The following is a 20,327-nucleotide window of genomic DNA, read 5'->3' on the forward strand; positions in this document are numbered from 1 at the left end:
GGGGCTCCGGGCTGGTTGGAGGTGGCTGCGCCGGGCAGAGCCGGTGGGGAGGGCGGCTGTGGTGCTGCGGACGGAGCCGGAGGGGCTCCAGCCGGTTCCCTCCGCTTTCCCGGCGGTTTTGGCGTGTGAAAAAAAATGAGGGAGAGTGAATCTGCCTGCAAAGAGCTGGTAAACACCCTGGGAGCGGATCTGCGAGAAGAGGGAGGTTGCTCTTGGTCCTGTGTTTATCTCTGCAAAGCTGGGAGGAGACAGATGGGGGAGACTGCTGGAAAAGGCAGATTTTTGTGGGGGCTCGCTGGTTATCGAGTTGTCCTTAGCTCACCTCTGGCCGTCTGCTTGAGCAAAATATGTTTATGCTGCGAAACCTCCGGCCAAGGGGGCAGGGCGGGACCGCGTGTGCCGATAAGGGCGCAGCGTCCTCCCCTTCCCGATCACCCGATACCCGGAGCCGTCCGCCTCCCGACACTCTGAGTTTATGATTTCTTTTACTACTATTGTAAAGTTTCCGTTGAAATTAAAAAAAAAAAAAAGAAAAAGAAAAAATATCCCGTAATTCAATAGCGGCTGCCAAAGCCTGGAAAGCTCTGACCGTGCCAGGGGCTGAGCTGGCCCTGCGAGCAGCCATCCGAGAACATTGAAAGTGCAGCAAAGAAAACGCTTCCTGCCATGGGCAGGCAGGGAGAAGATGGTTTTGGTTTTTTTAACCGCTTCTCCCGGCTGGCATGCTGGGGCTCGCAGCATCCCGGAGGGGTTTTCAGTGATCTGAGCATCCCCCAGGGCAGCTCCGAGGCCCTCTGGGTGCGGGGGGAAGATGAAAACTTCACTTTCGCTGCTGTTTCAAGTCGTTTTCCGTGGCCGGGTTTGGAAATAGCCGCGGTCCGGGCGAGGCTGCTGCGGCTGACGCGGGCAGGAAAGAGCCGGGGCGGCCCCGGGGCCTGTTTGCGAAGCAGAACCGAGTTGTTGTTGTTGTTGTTGTTGTGACACCGAACTGGTTGCAAAACGCCGCCGCTGAAACCCCCGTGACTTTCAAAACAAGCTGAGCCCAGCTGCGGCCGGCGGCTCTCTGTCCACATGTGTCCGTCTGTCCAGCTGCGGGCCCTGCAGCCCCTTCCCCCGCTGGGATGCCTGCACCAGCAATTCTCGGGGTTATTTTCTGGGAGAGAGAAGAATCCCAGAAGCGTTTTTTAGGGAGGAAAAGCCCCAATTCCCCAGCAGCAGAGGTTTCCTACCACAGGGCTGCATATTCTTCCCAGGGGGGCTTTGCAGTGCTTGGGGGTGGATGAGATGAGCTGTCTGCAGCCTTTGAATTCTGCTTCAAATAAAATAATTAATTAAAAAAAAAAATCCCAGGGATCAGTTTGTTTGTTTAGGGATTAAGTCACCTAATCTGCCTGGCAGCGGGTGGCAATGTGGAGGTGGTGGCAGTGGTGGCTTTTTGCCCAGCAAATAATCCTGCCCCTGGCCATGGCTGGTGGTCAGGCCGGGCTCAAACTTCTCCCTGGCATCAGCATTTCTCCAGGATGGGGTTTGGGGAGCAGGAAATGGTGCTGGGTGCAGGGAAAGGATTGGGAGAGGGATGTACGGATGAGGGAAGGGGCTGGGGAAGGGATGGATGGGTGAGGGAGGGGTAGCAGGGTTGTGACCTTCTCCTCTGCCCCTGTTAAAGCCAGGCTGTGGCTCCACAGGGCTGTTTCCCCGAGGCTGGAAAACAGGTTAGACTTCTCAACCTGGGAGCAAAACAACTTAATCTGGTGTTAAATTATCAGTCTGGGCCTGCAGGGATGGACCTCTGCTCCTGCAGGGGCTCAGCCCCCCAAGAACTGATGTTGATGGGGCCTTAACAAACTCCTCTGGTTATTTTGTGAGATCACACCCCCCAAAATCAAGAGGAAATGGCTTCAAGTCACACCAGGGAAGAAATCAGGAGAAATTTCTTCATGGAAATGGTTGTCAAGCACTGGCACAGGCTGCCCTGGGCAGTGGTGCAGTCACCAGCCCTGGAGGGATTGAAAAGCGGTGTGGCTGCGGCACTTGGGGACATGGGTTCGTGGTGGATCAGCAGCTGGACTCGATGATCTCGGAGGGCTTTTCCAACCTTAATGATCCTGTGATTCTATAAAATCTGGGAGCCAAGAGCAAACCTCTGGGTTCCCCGACCTCCCTGCAGCTCCTTCCCCACCTGCTTCCCTGGGATGCAGGGCTGAATTTTCTACTCCACAGCAGCAAGTGGAGCCAGGTCAGTCCCTGTGCACGTGTCCCCAGTGCCATTTGCTTCTCCCTGTGAGACCAGGGAGAAAAGGGGTTTTCCTTTTAGGGCAAGGATGCTTGTGCCAGCAAATGTCATTTTCACCAGTGGTGTGTGGGCACTGCTGGGTGTGAACAGGGGACCCCATTGAGTGATTTTGGGGTGGATGCATCCTAATGTCACTGGGCTGACCTTTGTTTTCCCTGCTGGGATGGATTTTGGCTGCTTATCCCAGAGCTGTCCTGGAAGGAGTCCCCTGTTGGTGTAATGAGTGCCCTGTTGGTGTAATGAGCTGTGCTCTGGCTGTGGGTGGCAGTGGCTCCTGCCAGGCCTAACCAGTGCCCTGTGGCACGTCTGGGTGCTGTGCTGGGGTAGAGGAGCTGGCAAAGTCACATCCTGCCTGCAAAAGCTGGCCTTGGGTCACCAAGCTCAGCGTGGCGCCTGGGGACTCATTTGGGAACCAGTCCTGTGAAATTTAAACTAATTAGCAAGTCCTCAGCTGCTTTCTAGCACTAATTGGCAAGCCTGGCTTGATTAGCTTTCCCTGGCACGTCCATGGCTCCACGTGGCACCGTGTCCCTGGCAGAGCACTGGCCAGCTTGGGACACTTGTGGGGAAAAATGCACGGGGCCACCGGTGGGGACAGAGCCATTGGTGGGGACAGGGCCATCCCTGAAGGGTCAGAGGGGATGTGAGTGGTACCATGGATGGGTTGGGACCCCATGAGGGGGGGTGTCGTGTCCCCTCCCTGCCCAGGGTGTTTTTGATGCGGTGGCCAGGCCTGGCTGTCCTGCTGTGACCTTGTTCCATGGGCTGCAATGATTAACTGGCCTGGCTGGCCCCGAGCCTGGCCGTGTGTTTACTGCTGCCACCCGAGTGTGCTGAGCCGCCAGTGACCCTCAGCGCTTCTCCTCTTCTCTCTGACCCTCAAAACCCGCTGTAAACAGGGGCTGGGGCTGAAACCCGAGCGTGCCTCCGTGTCTGTAACCAGATACTTCCTCCACATGAGCCCGGTGTGCTCTGAAGAGAGCCGTGGTGTTAGAGCCTGGCATGGCCCAAATCCCAACAAAATCCCTCAATCTGATCTCTGTGCCAGATCTTCCCCCTCCAGCCGATCCCCAGGGATTTGGGGACTGGAGGGGCACGGGGGCCTGACACAGCCTCTGCCGCACGCAGGGAGGGAGCGATGGATTTGTTCTGCAGAGAGGTTGGGAATCGCCCTGGGGACGGGGGGCTGGTGCCACCTCGTGGCTCCACCGGCAGCTGAGCCGGGCAGCGGTGACACGGCAGCGGTGACACGGCAGCGGTGACACGGTGATGGTGGCATGACACTGGTGGCACGGCACTGGTGACATGATGCTGGTGGCACAGCACTGGTGGCACGGTGATGGTGGCATGGTGATGGTGGCACCGCACTGGTGGCACTGCACAGGTGGCATGGCACTGGTGGCACAGTGATGGTGATACGGCGCTGGTGACACTGCAGTGATGGCACTGCATTGGTGGCACGGTGCTGGTGGCACTGCACTGGCGACACAGCACTGGTGCATGGCCCTGCTGGCATGGCAGTGGTGGCACGGTACTGGTGGCACTGTGCTAGTGGCACGGCACTGGTGGCATGGCATTGGTGACATGGCACTGGTGTCACTACATTCATGGCACTGCACTGGTGACACGGCCCCGGTGGCACAGCACTGGTGGCATTGCATTGGTGACACGGTGATGGGGTCCCATCTGGATGAGACCCCAGCCATGGGAGCGGCAGCACCGCATCCCTGGAGCTCTGGGGTGGCCACAAAGCTGAGCCCCCATCCCCGGCCAGGTCTGGCTGCAGGAGCTGCCCCGGGCTCTGTCTCCGCCCGGCCCCGCCGCGGTTTCCGCCCGCGGGTGCCGCGCTGCCAGCGCAGTTTGAGTGAAACACTCTGCAAAACACGAGTGGAGCCAAGAGCAGCAGCAGCAGCGAGGAGGCCGCGTGTCAGTGCCTCGCACACCGCGCCGTGCACCTGGAGTTCCCCGTGTTACTAAACCCACGTCGCTTTTGGGTTTTTAAGATCTTTTTTTTCGCACTGTCAGCAAGTAAACACCGCCGCACCAGGCACAGAAAACCACAGATCGCTTTTCATCTCCTGTTCTGTCCCAGATAAGGCCCCAGGCTGCGGCGTGGCCCCACGGGAAGGGGCTGGGGGGGCCCCCATGGATCACCCCCATCCTGGCTGCCTGGCTGTGTCCTCCCCAGCCCCGTGGATTGAACCCCGGCTCTAAATCCTTGCTCTAATCTGCTGGGGTCAGGAGAGGAAAAACCATCTCAGCCCTGCTGCTTTGTGCAGTTATTTTAATTTTTTAATGTTTGTATTTAATTTTTTTCTGGTTTTTTCCCCTGTTTTTTTTTGGTTTTTTTTTGTTTGTGAGTTTTTTGTTGGTTTTTTTTGGGGGGGGAGATTTGGGGTTTTTTTTTGGTTTTTTAGGTAGCTGGTGTTTAGTGCTGGGACTTTTTGTGTCCCCACTAAGATACTGGTTCCAGAGGTAGCAGCCAGCTGGGATGAAGTTCTGCCTCTCCTCCCAGTCCAGGCATGGAAATACCCTCAGTCCTGGCCAGACTCTGCAGCCACCTTTGCTCGGGTTTTATCACCACTGAAAGGTTGACACTGGAAATTACGAGGCCAAAACCTGTCCGGTGCAAGCTGCATCCAGAGGCATCTCCTTCCATGCCCTGGAAACCAGAAACCCCCCTGGCAGTGCCGGTGCCACCCCGGCTGGGCCCTCAGCATCCCGCGCAGACACTCATTGCAGGGATCACCCCGTGCCCGTCCCCGCAGCTCCAGCCTCCCAATGGCTGCGGTGCCTCCTCCGGCCGGGGATCCCATCCTTCCTCATCCCTGGTGTCTTGGTTTGGAAAGACAGGAGTCTGCTAAGGAAGGCAGGAGCCTCCCCTGAAATGGAGAATGTGAACCCTCCCCACCCCTCTGAATTGCTATACATTTTAAATTAAGGGGCTCTCAGGCAAAAATATGGGAGCAGGAAATTACAGTTCTTTAATAGGAAAAAAAAAAGGATAAAATAAACAATGCAGTACACTAAACCAACACTGACAGAGTCAGAACCCAACCTGACACCCTGTGGGGCAGGGTGTTGGCAGCAGTCCCATTGGAATTGTGGCTGCAGCCCTCCTGCAGTGTCAGGGGTGGTTCTGAATATCCAGTGGAGGAGGCAGTTGCTGTTCCTCTGGGGAATCCCGTGGAGAAGCCGTGCTGGTTCTCAAAAACCTCTGGATTATATCCAGGCAGGAATCCTTGGTTCCTCCCTCTGGGCTCACATCTCCCAATGGGATGCTGTAGTTCTTATCAGTCATGCAGTGACACTCAATAGTCTGTTATCAGCAGATGTCCCCTCCAGGGAGGTGTGATTGTGGTCACTCAAAGGCAAACTGCCCACTTGACAAAGGTAATCTGCCATACAGGTGGTAACTGGAAACATCTTGCATCGCAATCTTCAACACCTGATGATGATGGGCTTGTCGGAGATGAGCAGGGCAATGGGGATCAGCGGCTGATGCAGCCCTTGCCTTCCCTCCTCCTCCTCCTCCTCCTCCTGCTCCTCCTGTCCAGGTCGGTGCCCGGTGCAGCTGGTGCTGCCGGAGGGGGGAGATCCCACCGGGCTCAGCATCTCCTGCCTGCGGTAGGCGAAGGGCAGCTCCTCCCCACAGCCCGGCGGGGACATCAGCGCTGTCTCCGGCTTTTCCATGGCGGGGTCGGGCTGCGACACGTTGGGGAGCGGCACCTCGCTCTGGCTGCCCGTGTCAGTCGTCTCCTCGCTGGGATTCGGCTCCGTCAGCAGCAGCTCGGCTGGGCTGAACCTCTCCGAGGGCTCCAGGAGGCCTGTCCGGGGCTGGCCCTAAGGGTTGGGTGGGTTTGGGGTGGGACATCCCGTGCCAGGGCTGTGCATGGGCGTTTGGGGCTGTGGGATCTGCCCCTTCCTGAACCTTCCACCTCACCTGGCTCGTCTCACCTGGCTGGCCGAGAACTGCGTGGCTTTGGTGCCCACAGGCTTGGGAAGGGGTGGGAAGAGGAGACGGCGAGCCCTGGGGAGGGAGCGGTTGGTGAGGGGGTGGGTGATGCTGGGGGTGGCTTTGGGGACAAGGGGACTCTGTCACCTCCTCTTGCTCAGGTGGTAGATGGCAGCTGCAGCCGGGACACCAAGCCAGATGCCCAGGTAGTTCAGGTTGCCTCTCCACGGTGCTCCCTGGGGACCTGAGGGTAGGCATGGCTGGGTGCTGGCATTCCTGCCCCAACAGGGACACAGGAGACATTTTGGGGTGATGGTGAGCACCCCACCCCGTGGGGAGTGGGGAGGGCATGAAGTCTCAGCCATTACCCAGCGCCCTGGTCTGGAAGGGCCACCAAGCACTGCAGGTCCTCTCGCTGTCCTCTGTCACCTCCCAAACCCCCACCCTGTAACCTGTGCCAGGCTGGAGGTTTTGGAGGGTGTAGTTTGATGCCGTGGCCTCCACTTCACTGTCTGGGCAAAAAAACCCGAATGTGGGGCAGTCTGGCACCTCCTCCTGCCCCAGGGGATCGTGGGGTGCCACTCACAGGTCACATTGTCCCCCTCGGCCACGTGGCAGACGAGGTACTTGGTCAGGGCACCGGGGCAGGCGGCCCGTGGGGACGGCTCCCAGCGGAGCACGGCCTCGCTATCCCTGGTGCTGATGTTGAAGGGCACGTCCAGTGAATCTGCGGGCAAAAAAACCCATTTTTAAGGGGGGGGGTTATTGTGGGGATTATTTCCCCACATGTGGGAGTGTCCCTTCTGGAGCCCAGCCAGGTGCGGATGCTCTGTGCTGGGATGCTCCGTGCTGGGATGCCCTGTGCTGGGATGATCCATGCTCGGATGCCCCGTGTTTGGATGCCCCATGCCTGGATGCCCCATGTTTGGATGCCCTATGTTTGACCCATGGCCGGATGCTCTGTGCCCGGATGCCCCGTGTTTGGATGCCCCGTGTTTGGATGCCCCGTGTTTGGATGCCCCGTGTTTGGATGACCCATGCCCAGATGCTCTGTTCCCGGATGCCCCATGTTTGGATGCCCCGTGCCCAGATGCCCCGTGCTGCACACTCACCGTTGCCGGTGTAGCGGTGCCACAAGGCGAAGGTGGCCCAGCCCCGCTCCGTGTCCCAGCCGTGCACGGCGAGGCGGCGACAGCCCCGTGCTCCCAGCGCTCCTGGAGGAACCGGGGATGCTGCTTAGACCTTCTGACCCCGGCTGGGGGGGACAGCGGGGTCTTGGGGCGCTCCCTTGCCTTTCTGCACGTGGGTGCTGTTGGCAGGGAATTCCTGCTCGGTGCAGACTCCCTGTTCCGGGGGCTCTGGCAGCGTCTGCTGCTCGAAGCAGAAAGCCTCGCCGGGCACCGGCGCTTCCCAGTGCGCAGTCACGGTGCTGCCGGCCACGCTGATCTCCTTGAAGCTGAGATCTGGTGATGAGAGCCGCGTTATTTAGTGCGATACAACAATCTGGGATGAAACGGGGGATATTCGGGGTAGCTGAAAAAAAACCCCTACGCCCTGAGGGCTGCCGGGGGAGCTGAGCATCTCTGGAGGGGCGGTACCTGCGCGCTGCTCTGCCGGCACCCGGAGCTGCCCCGCCGGGCCCTGCCCCGCGGCATTGCTGGCGGTCAGCAGGATTTGGTACTCCGCCCCGGACAGGGTGAGGCTGTGCTCTGTCACCTCCCCGCCCAGCTCCACCGAGCCCTCCTCATCCGACTCTGCACAGCCACACCCCACCATGCTGATGTCCAGCTTGTAGGTGACGTCCTTTTGCTCCATGAGGACTGGCTGGGGAGGAAAAGGGGGTGACTCGGGGGGTGAAATGGTGGGGGACACCCTGGAAAGCCCCCGGAGATGCCGCTGTACCTGCCAGCTCAGCCTCAGCACCCGCTGCCCGTCTCTGCCCAGTTTGCCCAGTTGATGGCTCAGCACCGGCCTCCTCAGGATTGCTGCAGGAGGAACAGGCCTGACTGAGCCACCAACATTTCTGGGAGCTGTTGGGATCTCAGCAGGCTCCTCTCCTCTGCCTCACCCTCAGAGATGTTGCTGCTCCAGTCACTCCAGTAGCTGCTCCAGTGGGGAGGCTTGTGCCGGAGCTGGACCACGAAGGTGCCGTTGACCCCCAGGGGACAGGTCACTAGAGAGGGGTGGCAGGGTCAGCCGGGGGTGACCACTCCTTTCCCCAACTTTTGGCCATCACAGGCTGCTGGTAACACCCCCAGGAGATGCTTGTCCCCAACAACCCCACAGGACAAACCAACCTGAGTTTTCTTCAGCTGTCAGCATCACTGTCTCACATGTCACCTGCAGAGAGAACCAGGCATGGAGACACTCTCCCAGTAAAGCCAGTATTTTACTGGGACATCAGCGCTGCCCTGTGATCCCCAAACACCCCAGGGGCTGGGAGAGCCAAACAGTGCAGGGACATGGTGGCCAGAGGTCCCCTCAATCCTGGGACCTTCCTGGCAGCAGCTGAGAGGGATGGGGGGTCCCAGCTGTGACAGCTTCACTGGGGACAAGCATCTGGATTTGATCCATTGTCGTCATTACTGTAATCTGGGGTTTTGTCGGTGTAATCCCTGAGAATCCTGTTATGGGCAGCAGCAGGATCCCATGGCCAGAGGACAAGGCAGAGCTGATAACCCAGGGAAACAGATGGGACACAGCTGGGTTTGGGGGGGGACAGTGACATCACTGAGCCCCCACACTCCCCGGGCTGCCGTGATGCTCCTGACTGTGCTGTCAGCCACTGCCAGCTCCAGCAAACAGCATTTTTACCTGTGTCCAGCTGCTGTCTCCCACCCTCCAGAAGCGAGCCTCGTGCTGCGGTGGCTGCTTCAGGCTGTCACACTGCGGCTGTGGCACCCGCGCCCTCAGCTGGCCACCGCTCTTGGAGAAGGACATCCCAGTGGGTAGATCCAGTTTGACTGGAAAGATGAGGTGGTTTGGGGTGGTCTGGCGGTTTTCAGTGCCGGGGCTGGCTGCCAGCCCTGTCCCCTGGGGCACTCACCAGCCTCGTTGAGGTGCAGGGTGCGGTTGGGGGTCCTGCGGACCTGGTCCCTCCATCGTGCCTCCACCCAGGCCGTGGTGTTATCAAAGATGTACACTTGGCTTTGCGGGGGGATGTAGCTGGTGGCCGTGCCCGCCTCAAACCGCCTGCACCGGCCCTGCTTCTCGAAGCTGGGGAGGGAGCGGGCACAGGGTGGCACCCGGGCCTCACCCCATGCGCTCTCCCCGCCCGCCGCGCTGCCCAGCTCACTCACCAGAGGGTCAGGATGTAGGAGGTGCTGCCGGCGGGGCCGAGGGGCGGCCAGGAGCAGTGGAAAGGCTTGGAGGTGTTGCATTTCTTCCAGCAGGAGACGTCGTGTGCTGCCAGGGTGCCTGCGGGGCAGGGCAGTGCCTGGAGGCTCCTGCATCCCAGCTCCATAAATCCATCCCGTGCATGGAGGGGAGCAGTGCTGTGCCTGTTGCTCATGTTGCTCAAATGGGGAATCAGAGCAGCAACACCAGCGGTTCTCACCCTGAGCCCCCCGTGTTCCCGTGATGCTCAAATGGGGAATCAGAGCAGCAACACCAGCGGTTCTCACCCCGAGCCCCCCGTGTTCCCGTGATGCTCAAATGGGGAATCAGAGCAGCAACACCAGCGGTTCTCACCCCGAGCCCCCCGTGTTCCCGTGATGCTCAAATGGGGAATCAGAGCAGCAACACCAGCGGTTCTCACCCCGAGCCCCCCGTGTTCCCGTGATGCTCAAATGGGGAATCAGAGCAGCAACACCAGCGGTTCTCACCCCGAGCCCCCCGTGTTCCCGTGATGCTCAAATGGGGAATCAGAGCAGCAACACCAGCGGTTCTCACCCCGAGCCCCCCGTGTTCCCGTGATGCTCAAATGGGGAATCAGAGCAGCAACACCAGCGGTTCTCACCCCGAGCCCCCCGTGTTCCCGTGATGCTCAAATGGGGAATCAGAGCAGCAACACCAGCGGTTCTCACCCCGAGCCCCCCGTGTTCCCCCTCCCCGGGGCTGCGGCGCTGGCCGGTGCCACTCGCCCCAGCGGGGATTCACCATCTTTACTCCGTCCCTGTGGTTTTGGGTGAATATCTCCATCTCTCTCCGGGAGCTCCCCAGGTCTTATCGCCCCCGAATCATTCATTGAAAGTCTTCTGAAGTTATCTCTCATCTCCCAGCACCGCAGGAGCACTTACCCTGCGCCAGCGCCGCCAGCGCCGCCAGCAGCCAGCGCAGCATCGCCCACCGGGGCTGTCACACACCGGATCGGGGCTGTCACACACCGGGTCGGGGCTGTCCCACACCGGATCCGGGCTGTGCCACACCAGATCCGGGCTGTCCCACACCGGATCCGGGCTCCGCTGCCCTTCCCGGCTCCCCAATCCCCTCGGTGCCCCTCTCGGGCGCGGTGCTCAGCGCTGCTTCCCGCGCTTGGGGTTTCCTCTTCTGCCGAGAGCGTGCCGTTCCCAGGCGGGGCAGAGCCCTAGACGTGAGTGCATGCCCCACTTTCACCAAAAACAAAAGAGAAAGCGAGCAAAATATCCCCCTTTTTTTGGCCGCAAGGCTGCCGGGATGGGGCCAGCCCGGCGTGTCCCGGCCCCGCCACGTGCCGGAGCGCAAGGTAAGCGAAAGATGAGTCTTGGGGTTTTGGGTCGGTTTTTTTTTCTTTTTTTTTTTTCCTTTTTCTTGCACGTAGCGTGTTTCTGGTTGTGAAAAAGGCCAATCACTGGTTTTTAAAATTTTAAAAGTTTCGTAGTAATAAAATGGTTATAAAAAATAGTAATACAATTAGAGTAATAATAATTTGGACAATTTGAATTAGGACAATATGAGACAATAGAGACAAAGAGTTACGGACGTCTGGGCACCTTTTTCTGGGCAGCACGAGCCCGGAAAAGGACACAGTTAACAAAGGATTAACCCTTAAAAACAACAGCCTGTTGCATATTCATACATCTCATCCATGATGCATAAATTCCATTCAAACACACGATTCTGTCTGGTCAGGGTCAACTTCTTCTTCCGAATCCTAACAGCGCATTCGAGGCAGGAAGAAGTTTGTTTCTTCTGATAAGAGAGCAAAAAATTCTCTTTCTTTGAAAGATTCAGGTGTCCTGTGGCTGCTATCTCGCTGTGAGTCCTTTCTTTAAAGAAAAAGTATCCTACATTGCACAGTTTCTATTTTTTATAACCTAAAATTTTTTAGATTATACATTTTATACATTTTTATACATTCTAGGTTATACATTTATACAAATTACAATTATACATTATACAATAACATTAGGTTATACATTTTATACAAATTTTATACATTTTTTATAACCTAAAACTATATTTACCACACTACTTAAGAGAATTAATACAGCATCACTTTCTAACACAACACATACAATATTCATTTGAATATTTGCGAAAAGCCAATCATAAAATACATTCATTTGGCTGATTTTGGCTGAGGAAAAACCAGCCAAAATCAGCCAAAATCACCCCAAAATCCCCAAACAGATGGATCACAAATGAGTCTGGGGAGAAAAATACCCAAATTTGGGAAAATTCACCCAAAAATGGGAAAAATTCACCCCAAAACCCCAAACAGGCAGATCAGAAATGAATCTGGGGAGAAATCACCCAAAATTTGGGAAAATTCACCCAAAAATGGGGAAAAAATCACTCAAAATCATCCCAAAAATGGACTCAGGACCCCAAAAAACTGGTTGTGATCCAACCAGGCGGATCACAAACGAGCCTGGGGAGAAAAGAGACAAATGTCGCTCCGCCCGTAACGCGGTGAATCTCCAGGTTGGGATTCTCTGGGTGTTTTTTGGGTGTGTTGTGTTTGTCCCCACGGCAGAACAAAGCCGCAGTGAGGCCGGAGGTGGCGGCGGGGCCGTGTGACGGAGCCGGGGTGGCGGGGCCGGGTGGCACCGAGGGCCGCGCACAGAGCGCCCTTGTTCCCGCAGAAAGCGGCTCCTTGTGCCGCCCCGCTCGGGGCCGGGGCGTCCCTGCGCTGGCACAGCGTGGGCACGGCCGGGATGGGGGCACAGAGGGTCCCCTGGCACCTCCGTGTGCCCTCCCTGTGTGCCGCCCTGTCCTGCTCCGGGTGGGGGCACACACCAGGATGGGCCGTGCTGGGCTTTGCTGTGTGTGCAACAGCACAACTGGGCAGGACTGGGCTGTGCCATGCTGTGTCATGCCAAGCTATGCCATGCTGGACCGTGCTGTGCCATGCTGGACCAGCCCAGGCCATGCTCTGTCATGCCAAGCTATGCCGTGCTGGACCGTGCTGTGCCATGCCATGCTGGGCAATACTGGGCAGTGCAGCCCCAGGCCAACGCTCTGTGCTGCTCTGTGGCATCCAGGCCTGGGCTGGGCCACATCAAGGTCCCAACCCCTGCTGTGCCAGCCCCAGGCCGTACTGTGCTGGGCTGTACCATGCCAGACAGGCTCTGCCAGCCCCAGGCCATCATCTGCGTGCCAGAGTTGTTGTGCTGGGCTGTGTCAAGCAAAAAAGGCTGTGCCAGGCCTGGGCTGTCCCGTGCTGTGCTGTGCTGTGCCATGACATGGCAGACTCTGCAGTGCCAGGATGTGCTGAGCCAGGCAGACTGTGCCAGCCTTTGCCAACCCCATAATGTGCTATACTGTGCCATGCCATGCCAGACTGTGCCACACTGGGCTCTACTGAGCCAGGCAGACTGTGCCAAACCCAGAATGTACCATGCCCTGTCAGCCCCACACCCTGCCATGCTGTGCCAGCCCTGTGCCATGCCAGCCCCATGCTATATGCTGTGCCAGCCTCATGTTGTGCCAGCCCTGTGCCATTTCAGCCCCATGCCATGTCAGCCTCGTGCCTTCCTGTCTGATGTTGTGCTGTGTCATTCCAGCCCTGTGGGCCGTGTGGGTCTCATGCCGCGCTGTGCCATCTCCAGGCCGTGCCAGCCCCATGCTGTGCTGAGCCACTTCATGCTGTGCTGCTCTGGCCCCATGCTGTGCCAGTCCCACGCTGTTCCACGCCAGCCCCATGCCATGCCAGCCCTGTGCCGTGCCAGTCCCATGCCATGTTAGCCCCATGCTGCGCTGTGCCAGCCCCATGTTGTGTCAGCACCATGCCATGCCATGCCATGCCATGCCATGTCAGTTCTGTGTTGTGCCAGCCCCATGCCATGCTGTGCCAACCCTGTGCTGTGCCGTGCCAGCCCATGCTATGCCAGCCCCATGCTGTGCCGTGCCAGCTCCATGCCATGTCAGCCCCATGCCATGCCAGCCCTGTGCCGTGCCAGTCCCATGCCATGTTAGCCCCATGCTGCGCTGTGCCAGCCCCATGTTGTGTCAGCGCCATGCCATGCCATGCCATGCCATGCCATGCCATGCCATGCCATGCCATGCCATGCCATGCCATGCCATGCCATGTCAGTTCTGTGTTGTGCCAGCCCCATGCCATGCTGTGCCAACCCTGTGCTGTGCCGTGCCAGCCCATGCTATGCCAGCCCCATGCTGTGCCGTGCCAGCCCCATGCCATGTCAGCCCCATGCCATGTCAGCCCCATGCTGTGCTGTGCCAGCCCCGAACCGTGCCGTGCCAGCCCCGTGCCGTGCCAGCCCCGAGCCGTGCCGTGCCGTGCCATGCCAGCCCCATGCCGTGCCAGCCCCGAGCCGTGCCGTGCCAGCCCTATGCCGTGCCAGCCCTATGCCGTGCCAGCCCCGAGCCGTGCCGTGCCGTGCCACACCAGCCCTATGCCGTGCCAGCCCCGACCCGTGCCGTGCCGTGCCGTGCCGGCCGCGGGCTCGGCGCTGATGCGCGTCCGGTGACGCGGCGGGGCCGCTGGGCGGCGCCCCGGGCGCACCGGCGGGGCGGACCGGGCGCACCGGGCGGAGCGGGCGCAGCGGGACGCGGCGGCGGCGGCGGCGGCGGCGCGGCGGGATGGACGAGCCCAGCATCCTGCGGCGCCGGGGCCTCCAGGTGAGCACCGGGCACCGGCAGCTCGGGCGGGGGCGGGAGCGAGCGCGGGGAGCCCGGTGCCGGTGAGCCGGGGCTGGGGGCGCGGGGCTGCGAGGGGTGGGCGCTGCGGGGGCGCGGGGGGCGGGCGCTGCGGGTGAGAGGGGGGTGCTGGGGGTGAGGGATGGGTGCTGTGGGTGGCAGGTGGGTGCTGGGGGTGACAGGGGGGTGTTCCGGATGCGGCTCTGCGAGGGGTGGGCGCTCTAAGTTGGGAGGTGGGCGCTCCGGGGGTGGCTGTGCAGAGGGTGGGTGCCGGAGGGGAGCTGTGGGTGCTCTGGGTGAGTGTGAAGCGGGTGCTGCGTGTGCCAGAGGTGGGTGCTGCGTGCGGGAGTGGGGGGCTCTGCGTGGGGGCTGTGGGTGACAGGTGGGTGCTGCGTGTGAGCAGTGCGGGACAGGAGCCGGGCACCCACCCGGGAGCCTGGCAGGGTCTGAGCCCCGGCTGTGCCATGGGATGTTGGTGAGGGGTACCCAATGTGTGGGGGCTCCTTCTCCATGCCGGTTCGTGCCCAGCCGCTGTGCCAGCCCCTCTCTGAGCCCCTCTCTTGCCTGGCATTCCCGCTCCCTCAGGCAGAGGGACACCCACCCTCCTGCCCACCCTGCTGCCCACCCTGCTGCCCATCTGCAGGAGCCCCGGCGCTCGCTGCCACGCTCGGAGGGTGATGATGACCGGGGACCCCCCGGCTGGCAGAGCTGAGTGCTGAGCCGGATTTTCCGGGTGACCTGACGCCTCCATCCCCATCTGCAGTATCCGGGGGGCCCGGGCGGAGCTGTCGGCGCGGTTGGAGGATGGCACGGGGCTGCCTTCATCCGAGCTGGCAGCTCCGCGGGCAGCTGCGCTCCGCTGGGGGAGAGCCCTGTGCGGGAGCTGCCTCCCCGCGGGTGCCATGGACAGAGCCACGGCCGTGGGCTGCGGGGCTCGGGGCTCGGATGTCGTTCCTGGCAGTCCCGGGAAGGGCAGAGCCGTGGGACCCGGCTGAGTGCCCACAGGAGGGGTGGGACAGGGCTTAATCCCAAAGGGCTGAGCAGCAATGCTGTCCCCAGTGCTGCCCCAATGCCATCCCCGATGCTGCCCCAATGCCATCCCTGATGCTGCCCCGATGCCATCCCGATGCCATCCCTACTGCCATCCCTGATGCCATCCTCGGTGCTGTCCCCAGCGCTGTCGCAGGGATCAGCTGATGGTTAATCCTGGCTCCCACTGAAGGGACAGGGACAGTGCTGGGCAGTGCTGGTGTGTCAGGCACCCTGTGGGTGCTGCCTCTGTGACATTTCCCCCACAGGGCTCCTCAGGGCCACCCGGGAGATGCTCTGGGTGTCCCTGGGGACACAGAGTGGCCAGAGAGCCCCTGGCAGTGAGGGGTGTTGGGTTCTCTGAGCACTGGCACCCAGAGATGGCTGTGGGTGAGCACAGGGGACAATCCCCTGTCCCACTGTTCCATCTGAGCAGTGAAACCCCCAGCGTGCCCCCGCCTCTGTCCCTGCCCTGCCCAGGGGCTGGTGGCCAGTGGCACAGCTCCAGGGGTGGCTGGGGATCACTCTGAGGCTGCTGGGGGCTCCCCTTCCATGTAAGGACCCCAAATCCCCTCACCCTGCCCAGGCCTGGGGTCAGCCTGTGCTGTGTGCACAGGGACACCCACACCCACGCCCTGTCCCTGTCCCTGCACCCACAGACGTGTCCCACGCCACCCCAGGGCAGACATGCACCCGTGGGCCCCGGGGCTGCCTGTCCCTGTGCACCCAGGCATGATGTCACCCGTTGCCATGGCAATGCTGCTGCATCACTGCGTTGCAGCGCGCCCCAATCCCGGGATTTCCATCCACAGGGGCTGCGTGGCGTGGGCAGCAGGATGGAGCACGGCTACCCCGGGCTTTGGGGGGGTGGGCGGGTGCTGCTGGGGGCCCCCACAGGGGTGGCAGCAGCTCCAGCCCGCAGGGAGCTCCATGCCTGTGCCAAAAATGGGTGCTGGCTGCTCAGGGGTACAGGATCAGGGCAATGATGGGGCTTTAACCAGCACCTGCAGCTGCCACACGTCCCTGCATCCCAGGGTGTGCCAGGGCACACATCAGCCTGTCCACATTGTGTGTCTGTGACCCTCTATGGGGTGACAGGGGTGGGGACCAGGGCAGTGCTGGAGCAGGATGGTGCCCAGCACACCAGGAGGATGGCACTGGCGTGGGTTCCTGTCCCCAGCTGCCCTTTGGCCCTTTGCACCACCTGTGAGCAAACAGTTCTCACAAGAAATATTCCCAGAGGCTGGAAAAATAAATAACCCAGGGGCTGCTGGCTGCTTCCCACTCCTGGGCCAGGGGGACGAGGTGGGGACAGGATGAAGCACTGGGCACGTGGGTGCTGCTCCAGCTGGGCACATGGGTGCAGCTGCCACTGCGCCACCCTCGTGCCATCACTCGGAGGCCTGGCCATGGGACCAGCAGCCCTGGGGACACTGGAAGATGTCCTCTTGTGCTGGCCTGGTGTCTTGGTTTGGAAAGACAGGAGTCTGCTAAGGAAGGCAGGAGCCTCCCCCGAAATGGAGAATGTGAATCCTCCCCACCCCTCCGAATTGCTATACATTTTAAATTAAGGGGCTCTCAGGTAAAAATATGGGAGCAGGAAATAACAGTTCTTTAATAGGGAAGAGAAATAAAAAGGATAAAATGAACAATGCAGTACACTAGAACAACACTGCCAGAGTCAGAACCCAACCTAGCACCCTGTGGGTCAGGGTGCTGGCAGCAGTCCCATTGGAATTGTGGCTGCAGCCCTCCTGCAGTGTCAGGGGTGGTTCTGCTGGAGCAGGGATCCTGGAGAAGGGTGGAGTCTTCCTCTGGAGATCCAGTGGAAGAGGCAGCTGCTGTTCCTCTGGGAAATCCCATGGAGAAGCCGTGCTGGTGTTCCAGAACCTCTGGATTATATCCAGGCAGGAATGCTTGGCTCCTCCCTCTGGGCTCACATCTCCCAATGGGATGCTGTAGTTCTTATCAGCCATGCAGTGACATTCAATAATCTGTTATCAGCAGATGTCCCCCCAGAGGGTCACTCTCAGAGAGAGCTAAGGCAAACTGCCCACTTGACAAAAGACAACTGCCACACAGATGGTAATAGAAAACATCTTGCATTGCAATCTGGAATACCTGGGGTGATTTGTCACCCTCACCCTGGGCACTGCGAGCGGGGATCGATCCTGTGGTGACAGTGTGTGGCACCCCGGATGCTGCCAGGTGTGTGGGGGGGGGGGCTGGCAGGGGTGACAGGTGGTACCCCCGACCCCAGGGCCATATTCTGACCCCACCTCGTGCTTGTCTCGTTGCAGAAGGAGCTGAGCCTGCCCCGCCGAGGAAGAGCGTAAGTCCTGGGCTGGGGCGGGGGTGGTGTCACCAGGAGGGTCACGCTTGGGGACACAGCACTGCCACCGTGCTGGGGGATGGCTGCAGGGAGGGCTGTTGAATGGCACCAGGCAGGGATGGCTGTTGAATGGCACCAGGGCTTGTTGTCCCCAAATCTGGAGTGGCATCCTCATGTTCTCTGGCACTGGAGGGAGCTGATTGTGCATCTCCTGGGGTGTACTGGGATGTACTGGGGTTAACTGGGGTATGCTGGGGATAACTGGGGTGTACTGGGGTGTTTGTGCTCTGCTGTAGGTGTGTTGGGGTTCTAAGCAGTACTGGGGTGTACGGGGGTGTGTTGGGGTGTTCTGAGCATTACTGGAGTGTGCTGGAATATACTGGGATGTGTTGGGGTGTTCTAAGCAGCGCTGGAGTATACTGGGGTGTACTGGGGTGTGTTGGGGGCTGCTGCAGAGCTTCCCTGGGTGTTTGTGCCGGGGCTGTGCTGGGGATGCACGGCAGCCGTACTGGCACGGTTAGGGATGCACCGGGGCTGTGCCGGGGCTGTACCGGGGCCGTACCGGGGCCGTACCGGGGCTGTGCTGGCATTGCGGTGCCCCAGCAGCGGCACATCCCGGGAGCGCTCCGGATCGGGGCCGCCGCTGGACCGGGTCCGGTGCGCGGTGGGCCGTGCCGTGCCGTGCCGCGCTGTGCCGTGCCGTTCCTTTCCGTGCCGTGTCGCGCCGTGCCATGCCATGCCATGCCATGCCATGCCATGCCATGCCGTGCCGTGCCGTGCCGTGCCGTGCCGTGCCGTGCCGTGCCGTGCCATACCGTTCCTTTCCGTGCCGCGCCGCGCCGCGCCGTGCCGTTCCGTGCCGTGCCGCGGGGGCGGGCCGGGCCCGGCGGGCCGAGCAGGGAGCCCCGTCGGGGCCGCCGGTGCCGCCCGCCCCGGGAGGAGCCGCCCAGCGCGGGGCCGCCGGTGCGGCGGGAGCGGAGCGGGGCGGTGGCGGTGGCGGTGGCGGCGGTGGCGGCGGGATGAAGTCGCGTCGGGACAGGCTGAAGATCCCCTCGCTGACCTTGGAGTGGGTCGGAGCCGGGGCGGGGCGCGCCGGGACCGGCACCGGCACCGGCACCGGGGGAGGGCGGCGGGACCCCGGGCCATCCCCGTCCCGCTTTTTCCCTGTCCCTACACCTGCCCCATCCCACTCCACTCCTATCCCGGTGCATCCCCACCCCCGGGCCGCAGGTCCTGGTCCTTCCTCCCGCAGTCCCAGCCCCGGACCCTGCCGGTGACAGACCCCGCTGTGTTCCCGTCCTCAGCCCCCGCAGTGTCCCCGCTGCCCTCTGCGCTCCCCCTCCAGCTCTGCCTCACTTTCCTGGCCTGACCCCCGTCCCCAGCCCTGTCCCCTCCGCTCTGGGCCCCCAGGTGCCACGCCCAGCGCCATCCATCAGCGCTGACCCCGCGCCGGCTCCTCTTGCCTTGCAGCTTGTCTCCGAGCAGCCAGAGCCCGACGCTGCCGAACCCCTGCAGCCCCTGCAGCCCCTGCAGCCCCTGCAGCCCCTGCAGCCCCTTCCTAACCCTGCACCCCTGCAGGTAAGGCCCCCCAACCCCTCCCTGGGAACCTGCTCCAGGGAATGAGGGGGGAGAGGCGGAGATGGGGACAAAGAGGAGGCTCCTGGGGCACCCCAAAAGGGCACGGCTGTCTTTGATGGGACGCATGGAGTGATGTGCTTGGGGCCTGTGCCAACCCCTGCGCACCCCAAACCCAGCCTGGCTTTGTTCTGCTGCTGCCTGGTCCATTCTGGGGATGTTGTGACAGCAGCTCAGGCTCTGAGCACCCCTGTTGTGAAGGGGGACTTTGAGAATGGACCAGGGCACTGTGATGGGAGCAGGGTGGGATCGGGGATGGCGCCTCCTTTGTCGCCTTTTCTGCTCCGCCACGTGTTGAAGGTGAGGAGGGGCTGCTCCAGGGGTGGGTTCCCCCCTCTCTCTACCCTCCCCCGAATGCCCCAAGCCCCGCAGGTGGTGCCCGCAGGTGCAGGCGGTGGCCGTGCCCTGTGCCCGGGGACAAGGTGCACCAGCTGTGCTGGCACCGCCGGGCACAGCCCGCCCTGTGCCCCGTGGCACCCGCGGCACAGAGCTGCACCTGCCCGGCACCCGGGGCTGACACCGGTGCGTCCGTCCGTCCATGTCTGTCTGTCTGCCGGGGCGAGCAGCTGGTGGCGGCAGGGCGGGATCCGGCGGCAGCTCTGGCGCTGCTCAGCAACAGCAGAGCCGTTTGTGGGCAGGAGGGCAGGAGCCCGGGGCTGCCTGTGCCATGGTGTGCCCTGTCTGTGCCCAGGAGTGCCCTGGTGTGCCCAGGTGTGCTCTGCCTGTGCCCTGGTGTGCTCTGGTGTGCCCAGGTGTGCTCTGTCTGTGCCCAGGAGTGCCCTGGTGTGCCCCAGTGTGAAAACCAGCTTGGCCTTGTGAGTGCTCAGCCGAGGCCTTGAAGAGTTTTTGGGGGGCTGATGGTGACAAGGAGGAGGATGAGGATGGTGACAAGGACAGGCACCAGTCTGTGCTGGTGTCTCATGGCTGCTGGGCAGGAGCTAAAGCGAAATGTGCTGAGCCCTGCCCACCCCAGCAGCACCAGGATTTCAGGCTGTGGCGCTGGTGAGTGTGGCAGTGCCACCCCACACCGCTGGGGAGTTTCTGGTGGCCCTGGTGCCACCACG

The 20,327-nt window shown here is 61.1% G+C and overlaps 1 protein-coding gene across 1 annotated transcript; it reads right to left on the minus strand.

Annotated features, from left to right (window-relative positions):
* Window positions 1-5,734: 5,734 nt before the first annotated feature.
* IL12RB1 (interleukin 12 receptor subunit beta 1) lies at window positions 5,735-10,786 on the minus strand. Its single transcript, XM_030966963.1, is given in 14 exon segments — window positions 5,735-6,136; window positions 6,251-6,323; window positions 6,396-6,492; window positions 6,617-6,760; window positions 6,835-6,975; window positions 7,361-7,462; window positions 7,541-8,072; window positions 8,151-8,245; window positions 8,323-8,421; window positions 8,546-8,588; window positions 9,063-9,211; window positions 9,295-9,464; window positions 9,548-9,665; window positions 10,487-10,786. Coding segments are annotated over 14 exon segments (2,208 nt in total). The 5' UTR covers window positions 10,530-10,786.
* Window positions 10,787-20,327: the final 9,541 nt, after the last annotated feature.

The sequence above is a fragment of the Camarhynchus parvulus genome, chromosome 28, assembly GCF_901933205.1.
Source record: "Camarhynchus parvulus chromosome 28, STF_HiC, whole genome shotgun sequence".
NCBI classification, from domain to species: Eukaryota; Metazoa; Chordata; class Aves; order Passeriformes; family Thraupidae; genus Camarhynchus; species Camarhynchus parvulus.